At 40.6% G+C, this 18,060-nt stretch overlaps 1 protein-coding gene across 1 annotated transcript; it reads right to left on the bottom strand.

The window, feature by feature from the left end:
- Positions 1-3,290: 3,290 nt before the first annotated feature.
- Positions 3,291-17,224, bottom strand: GPRC6A (G protein-coupled receptor class C group 6 member A). The gene is made up of 6 exons (XM_061460057.1): positions 16,679-17,224; positions 14,778-15,081; positions 12,189-13,016; positions 8,762-8,974; positions 7,716-7,839; positions 3,291-6,345 (listed from the first exon to the last, which is right to left on the bottom strand). The coding sequence occupies exons 1-6, from the start codon at positions 16,870-16,872 to the stop codon at positions 5,225-5,227; spliced, it is 2,784 nt and encodes a 927-aa protein (XP_061316041.1). The 5' UTR covers positions 16,873-17,224; the 3' UTR covers positions 3,291-5,224.
- Positions 17,225-18,060: the final 836 nt, after the last annotated feature.

Genomic DNA, 18,060 nt, shown 5'->3' with positions numbered 1-18,060 from the left:
TGGTCTCGGTCCTGGCCCCTATCCTGGTCCTGGTCCTGGTCCTGGTCCCGCCCCTCGGACCCCTCCAGCCACGCCCGGAGGCTAGGCGGGACGAGGCGGAGCAGCCGCCGGCAAGGAGGGGTCTAGCCCTCCTTAGAGGCCATCGTGCTCACCTAAGGCACTGCTGGGCTGCAGCTTTGGCATTGGCACCTCAGCGGTCCAGGCAAAGCTCGGTTAAAGGAACCACCGAGGTGCTTCAGAGTCATGATTTAGACTCAGGCAGGCTCTATGCAACCAACACAGACCTGCCCATATCAATGCTTCTGTTGTTTTAACACTGATTCTCATCGCATGTTTTTCTGTTTATTTCAATTACATGCAGTTCTGTTTACTTAAGTTCAACAGAGACAAGTGTAAGGTCTTACACCTGGGAAAACACGATCCAAGAGTGCAGCGCAGACTGGGATCTGCCTGGCTGTGGAGCAGTTCTGTGTAGAGGGACCTGTGGATCCTGGTGGACGATAAGCTCAGTATGAGTGAAGTGTCCAGCTACGGCAAAGAAAGCCAACAGGATGCTGGGTTACGACAGTAAGGGTATCACCAGCCGAGATAAAGATGTCATTGTCTCACTCTACTCAGCATTTGTCAGCCCATGCCTGAAATCCTGTGTTCAGTTTTTGTTCCCGCTATACAAAAAAAAAAGAAGTGGACAGGCTGGAGAGGGTCCAGAAAAGTGTCACAAAGATGATCAGAGGACTGGGAAACTTGCAATGTGAGGAAAAGCTGAGAGAACTGTTTCTGTTCTGCCTTGAGAAAAGGCAGCTCAGAGAAGACCTCACCACCATGCTCCAGTATTTAAAAGGTGGCTACAAAGATGGGGACTCCTGTTTTACAAGGAGTCACATGGAAAAACGCGAGGAGTAATGGGCACAAGTTACACTGGGGCACATTCCAACTGGGCACAAGAGGAAAATTTCTGACAATGAGAACAATCAGCTATTAGAATAATCTACCCAGGGAAGTGGTGGACACCCTAGTGTTGGACACTTTCAAGATTCAGCTGGACAGGGTGCTGGGACATCTAGTCTAGGTCATACTTTGCCTAGAAAGGTTGGACCAAATGGTCCCTTCCAAACTGATATTCTCTGATTCACTGAAAGAGTTTTGGTTTTGTTTGTTTTTTTCCCTTTCACATTCTGGACATAATAAACCTTTATTAATAAATAAATAAATCCATCCATCCATCCATTAGAAAAGGCATCACAGAATACATATTTAGTAAGCAACAGCCGATGTCAGCATACCAGTGATGGTGTAACTCAGTATCTTAACAGAATTGGGTCTGATGCACTGAACAGTGGAAGATTTTACATCTTGCAACCAAGCCAGAAGGCCTGCAGATGAACAGAGGAAGTCCCACTCCCCAGGGATGGATCACTGCCCGGCAGCAGCTAAAGTCCGGTGCTCAGCGTGACGGCACAAATGAGGAGTCTTAAACCATTTGTAGCCAAATTCTATTTTAGGAGCAGAGCCAGAGGTAAGGAGCTTTCTCTGAGAGCAAACTGTTGAGAAAAGGAAATAAAAAAATTGTCACCAAAGTGAGTTCTAGTGTCCTTGATTTTTTTTTTTATTTTTTTTTTATTTTTTTTTTTTTTTTATTTTTTTTGTAATTAAAATGCCATTTGGACAACATCTCATTCTGGAAAAAGCCTTTGTTTTCAGTCCCTTGTTGATGTTAATGCTCACTCCCCCCCCCAAGCAGCTCTGTCCTGTTTCAGACCACTGTCAGGGAGATGAAGACACATCAATAGAAATGACCTAGAGTGTGATACTGGGGTTAGAGTCTGGCTGTAGCCCCCTTGCCTTCTTCCTACTCAAAGAGAGCAGCGTGGTGTCAAGCAGTGCTTCTTGCCCTGGATGCACAGCTGGGAGGGGTAGGAAGAGTCAGCACATCAGGGCTAGGCTGCTGAGCATCATACATCATAAGCAGCACCCCAAATACTACTGTTGGTTGCTAGTCATGCTGGTAACCCACACACTTTAGAGTCATTGTAGTTCAGAGTGCTGTCAGCAGAGCTACTAGAAGGAAGCCTGCAACTCACATAAATAGCTCCCAGCACTCACCGAAAAACTGCTATAAAGATTATAGGCAGCTTAAAGGCATAGGCACAGCTGATAGAGCTACTGAAATCTTGAGGGAGTTATCCCCTGGAGGAAAGGACTTGGAAAAAACTTGTTAGCCTTCATAGTCTTCATTCTCCCTGACAATACTGCACACTGTGTAATAGTGGCTTCAGAATGCATCATTTGGCATTATTAGCAATGAATTACATAAAACCCAAGGTTAAATAGTGGTTAGAGTTAGAGAAGCCTCCTGCTAACCTCAACAAATGGCTTTTTCTCACTTCACTTCTCCATGAACAGCACTGTAGCTGGGGACTTTTGCCTTCCCTTATTGTTCTTGGAGATGGAAAGCGTGCAGGTGGGCACACATGGATGCTAGTACTTTGAGAAATGGTGCTGGGACCTTTCTAACATAAGCAAGCAGAGCATGCTCTGAGCCAGAAAGAACCTGCAGTCTGACCCACGAGTCAGGGAAGGCCGTGCCAAAGCTTTGTTATGACTCTGGAAGGTGATTCCTGTTCTGTGCTCTGAGGATGGAAATCTGTTTCAGGCCCATTCAATGTCCCCATGCCTGGTAACAGGAATAGATTGCTGGAATACTTACTGTTGGGGGAAGTGTAATGCTTGCAAATGCTCCCTTTAGTATCATGAACCCTGATTTCAGCTTTTTCGTATTATCTATATGCTATAGGGTAGCAAAAGCCCCTTATGTTCTACCTACACTTGCTTCTTGCAGACAAGGCATTTGAAAACACGTGTAATACAGCTTGGTAGAGCACATCTCTATTTTCTGCCAAGTCTAGCTAGCATATCTGTTGCATCCTGAGCTCTAGCATGACAGTGAAGACCTGAGTAGCTCAAGCGGCAGACACCGTATGTAGGACTCCTTCAAAATTCTGACATATGTGATGTCTTCCCTTAAAGGTACCTTTGTAGAGATTTCACATTGCTATCACCACACCCTGTTCCTCAAGACACTTTCCTTGTTGTCCTGTAAAGGAAATGTCCTATTTAACCCAACACACCTATCTAAGGTGCAGTCTGAGATCTGCAGTGGACACACTGCACAGCTGCTGTGTTGCTGCTGTTCAAGGGAAGACCAAAGTTCATGGGAAAAATAAGGAAATTAAGAAAACAAACTCAATTTTAAAAAACAATATGGCTTTAATAATCCCCTTTCAATGTATCTTCAATACATGGTATGTTCAACCCTTTTGAAAACAATAAATACATGCAAAATGTTCAAGCCAAATGAACTTTCCTAACCAGCTGAGTGCTGACAGTCATTGCGCAGAGAAAGCTATGCGTCTTTCTTCTAGGGAGAGACTTGCTGCATTGGCAGCCAAATTGCAGGAATTTTAACCTTATTGTGCACACCGTCACATTCAGAACAGTATTTGCAACAACTGATGTATGAGCAGCATTCATCATAGAAATAAATGTGCATAAACCTCCATTCTTCCAATCATCTACAGAACTTACATAATTACTCAAGTGTGTAAGTTGCACACTAGCCATTCAAATGACTTTAAAAATGGCGTCACAGATACATGGTGTATATATATATATAATCTACACATCACAATGATTTAATTGCCTGTGTCCATTGTTGAAATGTGATTCATGGCTATTTAAAAAAAAAATGAGTAGAAAAAACATATAGATAAAGGTTACAATATATAAATAGAAATGATAGAAAAATAGATATGCTGTACATAACAATAATACAATATGCCTGTATAACACCAAACCTACTGAACTTTATTATGGCCTGCACAACATCCAGTTATTCCAAATCTAAACAGAAGCATGGACGAAACTCAAGGGATTTAGTATTTTTTCCCAGGAACATGGCACAGAGGTTAATATAGCAAAGTTTCTATGGTCTGGCTTTATAAACACGGAAAAATATTTTTCACGGTCCTGGATTGACAACATAGCTCCACTGTTTAGGGCTTGAAAAAGCTCTAAATTCCTTTTGTCCTGTCAGAAAAGTTCCTCCTCTTCGGAACGTTCCTTTCTGTTCCTCTCATACAGAAGGCACAGCGTAGCTGCACTGGTGGAGCAGAGACTCATCCAGCACAGCTCATGTCAGTTCATTCTTGTGCTATTTCTGCTTACTGGAATGGTGCATTGTCGTTTTCTTGTTGAAAATCAGATTTTTAAAATACGTATGAAAAAGTTGTAATTCCAAGGATGTGCTCATGCTGATCCTTGTCATTACATTATTTATGCTACTGAAAGGAAACAAGTAGTGTTTATAAATTTTGACATCACATACTGACATTAGATCCTCAGCTCAGGGGACAAACATAGTGGGTTGTCTCTCCTCATGATCAGAGGAGGTGCATGAGGTGAATCAATGTATTTCTTTGAGTATGAGGAAAAAAGTAGATGAACATACGGGTAACTACAGAACTCCAGAGAAGTTCTTAGATTTTTAGATAGGCCAGTCTCTGGTCGGTTATCATCCTGGTAAATACAAGGAACTTTGAGAGTTACTGCAGCACTCATCTGGAATAAGACGTGCAATTTTGGGGAGAAAAAAAAAGGATTCACTGATACCAGGTGAAAAGGGTTACTTTGGGATATTCAGGAGAATGGAAAGCCTATCTTAAAGGTGGAGACTAAAGGACTGGGCTTGTTTACTGGAGCAAACAAAGGCTGGAAGAGGGTTCTGTTTGATCTGTAAGACAGAGTGAGGTGAGAAGAGCTCTTTAAACAATTGGGCATCAGAGATGCCAAAAAATTGGGGTAAACCCATATCATCCCACCTACATGCCTGTGAGAAATCATAATTTCCTGATGCTTCTGCCCCACTCAGGGAAGTGAGATTGCGAAAGAGGTTCCTGCAGGCCTACGTGAGCAGCCAGGGTAAAAAAAGGGAGCTGCTGAAGGGGACTGCACCTCATGATGCCCACAAGGCAAGGCAAGCCACAAGGCTGGACTGTGTGAGCCAGGAAAACCTTTCAAACCTGGTAATGGATAACTGCTTAAGTACCAGGGGAGGAGGCATTTTGTGTGGCCTGATTTCCTTGGGTATGGCAAAAGGAAAGAGACCTGAAAGAGAAATGGCTCCCTAAAATGGCTTTTCATCTTCAAGTACTATAACGCTGACCCGTCATATGCTGGAGAGTCTTTTCCTGGCCATAGTCCTTACAGTATTTTTAGGAAGAGCCTTCCCTTTTATTAGTGTCTGCCCAGGCACTTGGAAATGGCCATTTCCATTCACAGAATTTTGCTGAGATTTACATGAGTCTGAGACAGTACCTCGGGAGCTGGAAGACTTTGAATCCAAAGAAATCTGACTAACAGCAACACTGCTTGCACTCTTGGAGGAATATGTGTAAATCATTTTGAGAAAGGCAGATTTTGTGTTTGTTTCTTGCTTGTAAATGATGATATAGCACTTTGGAAGAAACGTGCAGCAGAGAATTCCATAATTGGATATTAAAACAACGATGATTTCCACTGCTGGCAGATATTTGCCAAATGTAGTTGCATAGACAGGGATAAAGACAATCCATGCTATAAAGTAAATTAGCATGCCAAAGGTGATAAATTTAGCTTCATTGTAGTTCTCTGGCAACTTCCTACCTTTAAAGGCAAATATGAAGCAAATGAAGGCTAGGGCAGCGATGTAGCCCAACATAATCCCAAAAGCCAAAACAGAGCCCTCATTGCACTCCAGAATTATTGCTCTTGAGATTGAGAAATTCTGCTTTACAAAAGGTGTCCTAAATATCAGCCAGAAGGTGCAAATGACAACTTGAATTCCAGTGCAGGTGACCACAATGGGAACAGGTTTATACATACATTTCAGGAAATTCTGCAGCTTGGGATCAAAGCTGAAGGCTAGTAAAATTTTTAGTGACTTGATTAAAATGCATGAAATGCAGAGTGTAAAACTTATGCCAAAGAAGGCTTGCCTAGTTTTACACTTGAATTCTGTGGGTTCATCTATGAAGAAGGTGGTGCTTAAAAAAATTAAGAAGTGGCTGAAGAGAATAACGTAGCAGACAGTTAGACCTCCAGATGCTTTTACAACTGGCGTGTTCAAGTTCTTAGTGAATATTACACTAATTGACAAAACCAACACAACCCCAAAAGCAGAGAGGAGGAGGAGGAAAATAGCAAACCAGTCAGTCCATGCGAGGAAATGGATTGTCTTGCTGTAGCATGTACTACTGTTGATGGGAGCCCAGTAGGTTTTGTTGTCACATTGGTAGCAGTAATCCATATCTGAAAGCAGAAAGAAGGAAAATAACTTAGAAACCAAATGTAAATAAACCCCACAGTGAAATCTCGAGGCTTGAGATACATTAGATACAGGAGCAATGTGGGAAGGGATGCTAAGGGGAATACACAGGGCTGATTGCTTCCGACTGCTGATGTCGCTGTCCAGGCGGCGGAGCTGCAGGACTGCAGTGTCAGGGGTGGCAGCGGTGGCAGCAGTGGCAGCAGTGGCAGCAGCAGGAGCAATGGATGAATACCTGCCAGCTGGGAGCAGGGGCTGCCTGTAGCCAGGGGCAAGAAGGGGACAGGGAGAATGACCAGGGTCCTGAAACTGCCTTGGAAATCGCTGACAGGCAATGAGTGACCTGGCCAGAGATCAGGAGAAGCAAACTTTAAGTAACACCTGAATAATGACTTGAGAGTAAATCAGTTCTCCTGCAAAAATATGAACGATGCTTCTTTCATTTACCTATTTTGACAAGAAAAAACCCTGCTTTCTGTTTAAAGACAGCTTTTGAAATAAAACAGCAAGAACAAACACTGCTTTAGATTATGCTTTGACATGTTAGGTTTGCTTTAAAATTCCTATCCCCTGATATGGAGAAATTTCACAATTGTTTGAATTTAAAATTAATTTCCTTCTGCTCTCAGGGTATTAAAGTACATCGCACCACAATTTTCTTAATTCCATCTCTCTCTTCCATATTTAATTTTCCTCTTGTTTTTTTTTTCTCAAACCTATAAATGAGCTAGTGGTAAAATACACATCAGTTTTGATAATACAAAATATTACTGTACAGTTATATCCAACTTTGCAGTACTCCCTGGTAAGACAAAAGAACCCTAACTGGTAAGCAAAATGCATCACCCTTGAACTTTCTAGACTTATGTAATGGTTTGGGTTGGAAAGGACCTTAAAGATCATCCAGTTCCACCCCCCCACCATGGGCAGGGACACCTTCCAATAGACCAGGTTGCTTCAAGCCCTGTCCAACACAGCCTTGAACACTGCGAGGGATGAGGCACCCACAACTTACTGTCTCACCATCACCATAAATAAATTCTTCCTTATTTAGCTGGGTGTACTGCAGAAAGATGGAAACGAGTCTTTCTCTCTGATGAATCAGCCAGGCTTTCCATCCTAACAAAGGATAATGCTAGTCAGATGGACAATCTAATTGGTTATAGTTTGGTCTTCTAAAAAGCATTTAAACAGAGTTTTATAGGCTGAACACTCACATTTGGGAAACTGAGCATAAACAAATATTTTAATCCTACTCCAAAATTATACCCAAGGTTGCCAAGGCACATTATACCCAAACAAAAACATTGTATTGATGTCTAAATAAGCCTTTATTTGGATCACCATTCCTTACCTGTTTGATTGCTGTAATGGTTTTCTGGGCAGTAAACACACTCATAGCAGCATGTGTGTGGACTTCCTGTAACCTTTTTCATCTGCCCTGGTGTGCAGTGCTGGGAGCATGTTGATTGAACCTTCTGCAGTGTGCAGAGAACAGCAACAAATCAGCTCAGGCTTAACTAACTACTAAGAAACATTAAAATAAGCCTCCGGGAATTCTGCAATTTGCACTCTGTATTTGTATCTAACATATTGTGTGAGAATACAAAAATAATGCTGGAGAAAGGCATTGTAGGTTCCATGTTTCTTGCATTTTTTCTGCACAGTCAGAAGTGGCAGGATGGGGCATTGCCTACCTAGCAATTTTACTTTTTGGCAGTGAATGTCAATCAGTGGAATTGTCTGTACCTTTAAATCCAGATCAAGGTGTCTCATCCAGCTTTGAACCTAGAACTTAGTTCTCCTGGGGATCAGCTCTAAAGAAATCCCATCTGATGAGGGATTTGAGTGGACTGCTTCCTAAGTGAAATCCTGAAACCCTGCTCAGCTGCTCTGAGCCATGTGAGGTATCTGGGCTCAGGAGAAACACCTGTGTGTGTGCTCTGCACCGCAGATCTAATGTTCCTGAACCTCAGCAGCTCAACCCTGAGTCATGAAGCACCACTCCAGGATGTGTGATCAGGGCCTTCTCTCAGGTCTCAGTTCAAGTCCTCCTTCCAAAGACCATTTTCGTAAAATGGAGCAACAGTCCTGAGGGACACGGGAATAGCATCCTTAGGACAGACATAAGCTCTCCTCTTGGGAAACCTCCTACAAACATTCTGGAGAAGTAACTTGGTCTCAAATCACTGAGCCTGCTTACAGGAAAACATGCTTCTCAGTGTGCATGAAAGTGCATGAAAGGTCAAATATACCCTTGAGAGGACTCTTTGGTCTAAAAGGAGAACATGAAATCACAAGAGAGATTTCTAGCTGACACATACTTCAGTTGTAAATACTGGGGGGAGAAGAAAACATATGAAACAAATTTCACATGTCAAACTTCACATCAGAAGTTACCTTTAAATCCAGAAATGCCTTTTTTTTCTCTTCATCCTCAAAGATAAAGTCGCCTTTCCCTGGGTCATATTCTGCCATAGTGGTGATTTTCATGTGGCCATCAATTTCTTTCCAAAGAAATACATCATAACTGGTGCTCATGTCTCCGTTGGAGTCAAACTTGATTTCTTTATCATCATAAATGACTGTAACATTTTTCAGTTCTTCAAGGAGCTGAACATAAGCATAAGGAATGATAACATACGTCAGTATCATGTCAGTGGGATAAACTTAGTAGTTTAACACCTTTATGAGAATGTCAGATTGAAAAGAAATGTTGATTCTTAGCAGTAAAAGAAATCTTAAAAATAAACCCAGTTTTTTAAAACTGTTTAATTTGGTGTTAGACATGGAATTATATTATTTAGACAATCCTGTTGACCTCAAGAATCTATCAATTAAAATGAATCATCATTTCTTAACGCTATGCGGTGTGTACAAATATTCATGTTAGCATTTTTTTCCAGCCTTGGAAATTTTGGTGTGATAATGGGAAAGAAAAGATTTTTGTTCGCTTGCAAGTACTAATGGTCTTTTGGAACTCCTCTTCTTGTAAGGAACAATTGTGAGCAATGATTCTGTTGTTACTTTACTGTCACCACAATTGGTACGGGTAACATTTGCTCTCCCAGCGTGTCTGGAAATACCTAACATTGTTTTCAGCTGTGACTCTGACTGATGTTGTGTATTGCAAGGTGAGACTTGGAACCGTTCAATAAACAGTATGTGCCAGCTTGCTCAGATGAAGTGATCAATGGCACAATAGGAATAAACAGCAAGGGAATATTTGATAGATTATAGGAAATATCAAAACCAATTCCATTCAATAGGGGTACATTTCTGTCTCCCTCATCACAAACAGCCAGATCAAAAGGACAGATTAAGGCCCATAACTCACTCCCAGTTCATAGGGAGATCACAGAAGGGCTTTCATCAGCTACTGTGGCTCTGAACTGAAGCAAAGACTTTATCCTTTTGCAGGTCTAGTGATTTTTGGCAACAAAGATTAATTAACAAGAAAAAACCCCAAGGTTCTGGTGAAAGAATGAATTTAAATTGCTTTGAAAAGGAAGCTCTTAGATAGATCCATTTGTGATATCTGTATCATTTAACGAACATATATGTACAGACACATCTGGTGTATATAACACACCATTTTTTCATGTATAACATCTCTTTTTTTTTTTTTAATTCATGTACTCTCACTGCATCTGTACCAATTTTTGAAGAACCACAGTGTACTTCTAACCAATATTGCATTTGAGCTGGATGTGGCATAGTTGTGTGGGACTGAATAGGATTTTTTTTTATGCATATACTCAGGCTAGTCATTTAGTTTTTCTCTTCTCCACTTTTCCACTTTCTACAACAATATGGGAACAACAGAGTTTTTGCAATACATCTTGAGCTTCAGACAGAAGGGGCTAATTAATTAGCAACATTTTAATGTAACTGATGGTTATTCTTGCAAAGTCTGTGGCACCAATGAATTTCATTTTTCTGTATGTGGAGATGTGTGATATGGATTAGTTGCATCTTAAACTCTATGCATATATATCCATTTACTAGAGGATTTCATTTTAACATAGAGAAAATGTATTATGAAGCCAGCACAGGGAGAATAACTACCTCAGTGTTCTTCATGAGTTCTTAGCCTTTTAAGAGGAATTTTAATTTGGGTGATTTGGGATTTAACTCAGCAATGGTGTACATGCAGCTCTGTAAAGCTGCATCCCCTGCAGAGCAGTCTTGAATTTGTCCCATTTTCATTTACAAATTCATGTAATAGTCTGACTTTTTTTAATTTTGTAATTATTATTTCAAATCCCCTGTCTTGGTCTGACCTGCCCTGACCTAGGATAAGAGGTCAGAGCAAGTCAGTGTTTCAGTGGTTGTTTGACTTTTAAATTAACTTTTGTTTAATCCTCCGAGTAAAAGTGTGTAAAAGTGAATACTTGTGAGCAGGTTCTTGGGTAAAAGGTCAGGCCAGGTTTACTTGTCTGATTTTCCTCTTCTTTTCCCACCCAATAGAGTTTGATAACAAGTACCTCACCTATCTTAAAGATTTTGTCTAATTTTCTTACCAGTCACCGGTATAAATTAAGATCAGACAGAGAAATAGTCTGTTGCATTTTCACTTAGAAGTAAAGATTCATTATGGAGGAAATAGCCTGAATTCAAGAGAGAGTGGGGTAGACAAGAGGGGCAGAGAGAGATGGGGGGAGGATTGAGAGTGGGGAAAATTGAAATTCTTTGGTGAATGCTCCTATCCTGCAATATCCCCATATCCGGAGAGCACTCATTGCTGTGTATTGCAGTGGTTTGTGGACCAAACATCTGCTGAGATACTGGATGCAGTGCAGCCAGTTTAGCTTTCTGGACCAGGGCTGGTTTCAATTTTGTTTTCCACAGAGCACTTAATTGACAAAAATGGCTCTTGGATAAAGTGCTGCTTTGTTTTGGTTGGAATTTTCCAAGTTTTTGGACAAAAATACACACAAAGGATTTGATTTTCTGTCACTTCATCCACTCCTGTCTTGGAAAAAAGGAAGCTGAGGGAAAAAATAGACAGGTAAATACATGTGTGTTGTAGATCACAAGGGAGCCATTGGGCATTATCTGATTCCTGGGCAGGAGCTTGCCAGGATCCAAAATCTTGTCCTTCCTTTTCCACTGGATGTGTGGCACGGGGTTCCCTTCTGCCTGGCACTGGAACATGGCTGTGTGCCCCTTGGTAGACTGTCATGGGCTCTGGCTCTAGCTTGAAGGTGACATTGTAAATCACAAGGACCGACCACTAGTAGTTGAATACCTGACAGGTCAACTGTAAATTGACTATACATTTTATTCTATCTCACATGAGTAGCTAGCAAGACATTCCAGCAAGGATCCTACAGACTGGAACCTTCATCCAAGCTGTGTGCTCTTTGAAGGTGGCAGGGAAAATGTTAGGGTAGCTAGTGAAGCCCAGCAAGTAAAAATCCCTTCTAATGCTTGTGGAGTCATGCATTCACAGCCACTGCTGTGGTGCCTATGAAGGAGGAGATGGTGAGCACGCAGTTACTCATTATCAGTTAGCTATCTGTATGTGAAATGCATTAATCGTTCTCTATCTACAGCAGAACACAGCCATGGCTTAGCACCAGGAGCCTCTGCAGCTACATGGGCCAAAAGGGAGACAAATCTGGAATCTAGTTCTTGTCTCTGCAGCAGTTAGATACTGCTGCTCTAGCACAAAGTCTTTGATTTCAGTTAGTGAAGGAAAGCAGAAACAAGAATAAAAAGTGATTTAGTAAGAGGACCAAGCTAGTAAATCCGCGAATGTGGGAGCAAAAATGAGATGAAAGTTATGCAAAGAGAAAGAGACCTGAAAGAATTAACATCATACCTCCCAGGGAGTGAAGGCAGAGGGATCCTTGCAGTTTCTGGTTTTGCATAGCCCTTTAATGGCGTAAGCAATGGTATAGACTGCAATTACAGTACTATGGATAAATCCTGGTTCAATGTTAGCATTCAAAAAATCATCTTTCCAGATCTGATGTTTGTTCTCAACATTTTGCAGTAGATCATCCTGGGACTGGCTTGAAATGCATGCTTGAAAATCATAATATTCCAGGTGTGCACAGACTGACAAAAGCATAATATATTCACGTAAAAACTTGTTGTTGTCAGTGGGCATTTCATGAAGGTTTCTTAGAAAGTCTTGAAAAGCAGAGATGTCTCTGCTTTTAAATCCAAATCCCACAATGGTTCCCAGCTGTCTGATATTGGGAATTGTACTGATTTTGACTGCAGATGACCAGTTATCACTTGCAATCCAGATTTTATTTACGTTCCTCTCAATTGCCTTCTTAAATAGTTTGAGCACGTGGAACTGTCTCATAAAGACAACAATAACATTTACTCTGGTTTCCTTGACAATCTTGTCAACTGCATGATCAACTTTGGTGTGAAAGGTATTGTCAGAGAGGTAGGCAGGCAGCATTTCTTTAAAAGCTATGCAAACATTGTTTGCCATGGCCTGGACTCCAAAGCTCTCCACAGCGAACCGCCCATTGTCATCATCAGTGGCTATTACTCCAATCCAATTCCACCCCGACTCACAGATCAAGTGGGCCATTGCTCTTGTCTGATGAAAATCACTGGGGATAGTCCTGAAGAAAGAAGGAAACCGGATTTTGTCACTGAGGATTTCAGCTGATGATGCAGGACTGACCTAGGAAGAGTGAACAATTCAGTTATGGAGGTGGTCTCCTTCAATGGACAGCACAAGATCTGAGGCTGCCACAATTCCTCTTTCATCCAGCCTGACCTAGGCTCCCTACTCCTGTGAGTGAGCATCAGTAAGGTGCATCCAAATGGAACAGGTTCCCTCCCCCTGCTCTTAGGATGCAGACTCATGTCCACTACCACTTCCACTATTTTTATTCTCATCCACATAATTCAGTGAAAGCAGAAAATAACACTTTTCAAAACGGGTATGACAATTATGCTGGTATAATGGTTTTGTTCTACTCTGTTCAGATACCATCAACCTGCTATTCAAAACAATATTTAAAACACTGGAAGCATTAACTATTATTTGAGCACTTACACATGCACACACACATATATATATATATGTTTTGTCCCCAAGATTTAATTATAATATTTTAAAAGGATCATTAACTCTGTTAGAATCTCCCAGAAAACAAACAGTAACCAATACCGCAGAATACTAGAACATTTTTAGATAAACAGTTTGCTGCCTTTTTTCTTGTGAATGTAGCTAGAAAAATGTAAATGGAACATTGTTATTTAAATCTTTCTAGGTTTAATTCTTTTCTATTTGTTTGCAGGAGGTTTTTTCTCTTACACTTTCCTACATTGCTTGACAGTTCTTTAAATATATGCTTTCCAAAATGACAGTGACCCATCTGGAGGGATGTACTAAATCTCACTGGTGTCAGAAGATTACAGATGACATTGGTGAGAAACCTCTGTGGGTCACCTTTTTCATTTCTGCATTCCCAAGCAGATTTGTTTCATCACTTGCCTCTATATGATGTTCAAGTGTGGCATTTTAGTTTTCATACTTACAGCTACTTACTTCCTACCTCTGCAGAGGAAAAGATTCAGTTAGAAGTTACGTATGGTCAACGTTTCATGTCTTTTCCATGTGTTTGGTTACCATGTACTTTGCAGTGAGGTAATTTATCTCAAATTGCCCAGCCTAACGTGGAACAGAGGATGGTGTGGAAGTCCATCTCTTTTTCCCTTGTTCATTCTGGCCTGGACTGCAACTGGTTTACAGTAGTGAAAGTAGAAATGTAAGCACCAGCCTGAGTGCAAGTGTGGGGCCACTAGTCCTAGAGAGGTCAGAAATAGGGAAGGATGTTTTGTGAAGAACTAGTGTGGATTTGGAGGGTTGTGTTCTTTGTCTTCTACAACTGTTTGAAGAGTAACAGGAGTAAAACTGTTTAAGAGCAATATTCCTCACTTCCCTGCCCACAGTTATGACAGACTCCAATGTCTAATCTCTCTCAGGCAGGAGAGAATTTCCAGCTTATTGGCCCACCCCACACTTGAGACTGGGTATTGTCATATTCACCACCAGTCAGTCTAGACATGGTGGGTGTAACTTTGCTGCCTGAGCAAAATCCTTGAGTGTCACCCAAGGCACACTGGAGTCATTCACACATTGTCATTCAGGACTGACTAATGGCACTGCCAGGCTAGTATGAGCCCAGAATCATCCTGAAATAGCACTTGGAGGCATGTGCCTTGGTCATATAAAATATCCCTTACTGCCTCTGCTTTGTCAAGTGAACCAAGCCCTTCATTTGGAGCTGAATCCCACCCCTCCTGATGTCCTTAGCCAAATCCTGCTCTATAGTAGGTGTGGCTTTTGCAATCCCTGTAATCAGAGCCAAACCTTTATTCTAAACGTGGTAAATGTGGCCCTCTGATCAAACCAAAATAAATGCCTCAAACCTACCTGTGGGATTAGTTGCAAAGCCAACAGCCTTGAAACTGCCATCGACACCTCTGAGTAGGTGGCTCCAGTGACAGCCTTAATTCTTGGGATGTAGTCTGAGTAGTTACACTTGAACTCCACAACATCATCAGAAGAATTGAATTTAGACAGAAACCTCAGAGCAGATGCCATGGCTTTTGTAACTTCTGCACATGTGTCATAGATTTCATAGCCCAGAGTAACTCCGGGGAGCAGCGTTGAGTTGTTGATAATCTCTATAGCATGTATCATTGCAAGTGTCTGAAGAAAAATTTGAATTTCAAAGCTGTCAGGAAACACAGAAGTTTCATTTTAGAAAAACATTGCTGGGAACAAGGCTGAAGCAAAGTCCATTTTGAATATATTCCTTAGAATTTGACAACTACTGAAAAGAAGTGATAGAATGTTTTGTGTGATTTGCATGGGTTTTAGTGTAACAAAGATTAGAAACTGCGTATTTTTGCCTCGCCTAAATGGGAGATTAAGGAAAATAAACACAAAATATACCTGACCAAAAGTGGTTTTTGGGGAAAAACCCAAAACAAACCAAACAATAACAACCAATAACCAGGTACTAAAAATAAAATTTCATGTTACATGAAAATTTGCAAGTGATATATTCAGGAAGAATCTGTCAAAGTCAGTGAAGCTATTGCAATTTACTTCTTCTGCCCAGGAAGTTTATATAAAAATTTACTTTTTTATTTAAATAAAAGCATGAAATAAAGAAAAGACCAAATATGTCAGAAGAGAAGAAAATATTTCAGAGATTGAGGTCTTCTACTGCTTGCACTGATTTTCCCAAAATCCTCTCTAAACCTGATGAAGTTAGTACAGCTATTCCCCTTATCTCCAGTAGATACTATGAGATGCTTAATCAGAATTGTGCTAGCACAGAGTGTCAGCAGTATGAGCTACCCTCCTCTCAGGCAAGCTTCTCTGAAGTTTACAAATCTTGCCAACTAAATTTAATTTCAGATGGACCCAAGGCACTTTATGACTCCATAGAAGAATAATGGAATACTGACAACATTTTGAACTTCATCACCATTTTGAAATAAATCCACGTGGATACCTGCATGTCTGGCTGATTATTAGATTCAGATGTGGGATTAAGTTGCATGCAAAATTCAAAGAAAATTTGAGGATTTGCACCTGTATCAAAATTAAAGAAAATGCATTTTTGGAATTCCTCTGTTTAGGAAAGCTTTGTTTTACGCTTAAAGTGAAATTTTCCCACCATGCTTCCTTTGCATTGTTTCCAGAATAATTTGTTTCAAGCACAGTAGGATTTGGAGCCCATGAAATAAATATTCTGATGTACAGTCTGAACCTGAATGCAGATGTGACATGTTGTGTTTTACATAGTCTAACGTAATGCCACGATTATAATATTAAGTGTAATAATTACAGTAATTATAACAGTAATTACGATCTAGCCAGCAAGGTACCATCATAGATTACAGCTGAGCTGCCCTGTGAAGTGAGTGTATTACTTTAGTGTGTGCTTAGGTAAGCTTGAGCACTCTTGTCTGTGTTCAAATCATGTAGGTACAACTTCATAACAAATAATGAACAACTGCACAGTAGAGTACTTTAGATATGATTCAGAAACCTCCAGGGCTATTTGCTTTTTTTTATATGAAGATTGAAACAGGATCCAGTGCTTATTTCCTTCCTGAGGCATCCACAATATTTTTCATTGCAACTTTGCCACGCTTTGTTATCGTGTATTATTTAACACTATTTATGTGATGTCCAAGGTCGTCTTACAGACTGAGAAGTGCAAGAGAACCAGATTTTTCTGATCTTAATGTAAGGGGTACATGCCCAATATCAGTGATCTCTTCTTTGTTATACATGTAATTTCAAGTATTACTCACCCAGCGCAATTCTGAATGACTGGCTTGATGGGATGTTCTTCTGGATGCATCATTTCACTATGAACTGCAAACAAACCTCCAATAACAATGTCCCCCGGAGAACTGGCTCCCACAAAGTCATCAGTATTCCGGCAAGAGAAAGCGGTATCAGTGCCGATCATAAAGAAGGGGATCAAAAATCTAACAAATGCCATGTTTCTGTTTCACTTGCTCTCTATCAGCTTCAAGTCTATTAAGTTAACTGCAGGGCCAACAAGGGCTCCTATGTCACCTATAAAAAAAAGAAAAAAAACAGCAAAGGAAAAAGGCTGCGCTTGAAAGTTAGCCACGCCTCTTGAGGTGCTTGTATTTGCTTCACTGGCTGAGGCTATTTTGCTGAAGGTACTGAAGCAATGCTGTCACATAGCATGTGAGGTTGCAGGAAGTGTTGGACATAAAATCTTTTCTGCTGTGTTCAGAGTTTATTATACCTAAAACACATGGCAAATATTTCGGTATAAATTTGGGTTTGTCTTGAATTCCTTCCAATTGAGTGTAGGTGTGAAGAAGCAATCATGTACTGATTGACCAACTGGAACTGATATTGCTGTAACTGTATTTTAAGGTCTGGTCCAAAGAATACTGAGAAAAGATCCCCCTGCCACACAGTGCTATAGAACAGACTCTGGTCAAAAAAAAACCCTGCAACCCCAAACTATCAAAAGACTGCTTTTTTCTCAAAAAAGCCCTTACCATTTTCTTGTAAGCTTTAGAATTTTTGTAAAAAAACGGTTTGTATAAGCTGATATTCATGGTTCTGATGCATACAGAGCTCCTAGGGAGTTCAGTGGACTTTGGATCAGGTTCTGTATTTACAAGCTAGGCCAAGTCTGTTAGTTTGGTAAACACAGAACAGTGGGAAAACATAATATTATCCCTAGTTTTTTGACTCTCTTCCCCCTTTGACATGTGTAGCAGCTCCTTGGCTGTAGGAGAACCAAGATGCAGCTGTTCTTGATGCCACCATTCCCCTCAAATATGCAGGAATCAGATGCTGTACCAAAAGGGGACTAGGGGAAAAGAGAAACAGAGACTGGACTCTCAGCTTTCATAAGCTCCAACATATACACCAAAATGAGCCTTTGTAGGACAGAAACATGATGATGCTACTGAAAAATCCCAATTCATGTAAAAGACACAGATCTGACAATAATCCCTTTCTGTTCTTGACATTGGCTTATTTCTCTGTTTTCCTATAATGGTTTCTTCAGATTTTGTGTCTTTTGATAGTAAGCCAAAACACTCTCCAAACAGTGGGGTCCGTTGTAGTGTTTATTGTCTATGATTATATTATTAAAAAATATTATAAAAAGTATTAAATAAAGTATTAAAAGTAAAAGTAT

The sequence above is a fragment of the Pezoporus flaviventris genome, unplaced genomic scaffold, assembly GCF_033815535.1.
Source record: "Pezoporus flaviventris isolate CSIRO_AGI_PZ_B2104156 unplaced genomic scaffold, CSIRO_AGI_Pfla_v1 ptg000031l, whole genome shotgun sequence".
Lineage (NCBI taxonomy): Eukaryota > Metazoa > Chordata > Aves > Psittaciformes > Psittacidae > Pezoporus > Pezoporus flaviventris.
This window is presented reverse-complemented; position numbering and strand designations above follow the sequence as displayed.

What these genes read in the sequence shown, in the direction of transcription:
- GPRC6A (XM_061460057.1), bottom strand. Translation starts at nt 16,872, where the DNA reads ATGGCATTTGTTAGATTTTTGATCCCCTTCTTTATGATCGGCACTGAT. An exon ending in GTCATTCAGAATTGCGCTGG is followed by an intron (nt 15,082 to 16,678) that starts GTGAGTAATACT and finishes GTTTCCTGACAG; the next exon opens with CTTTGAAATTCAAATTTTTC. An exon ending in CTTTGCAACTAATCCCACAG is followed by an intron (nt 13,017 to 14,777) that starts GTAGGTTTGAGG and finishes CACTCTTCCTAG; the next exon opens with GTCAGTCCTGCATCATCAGC.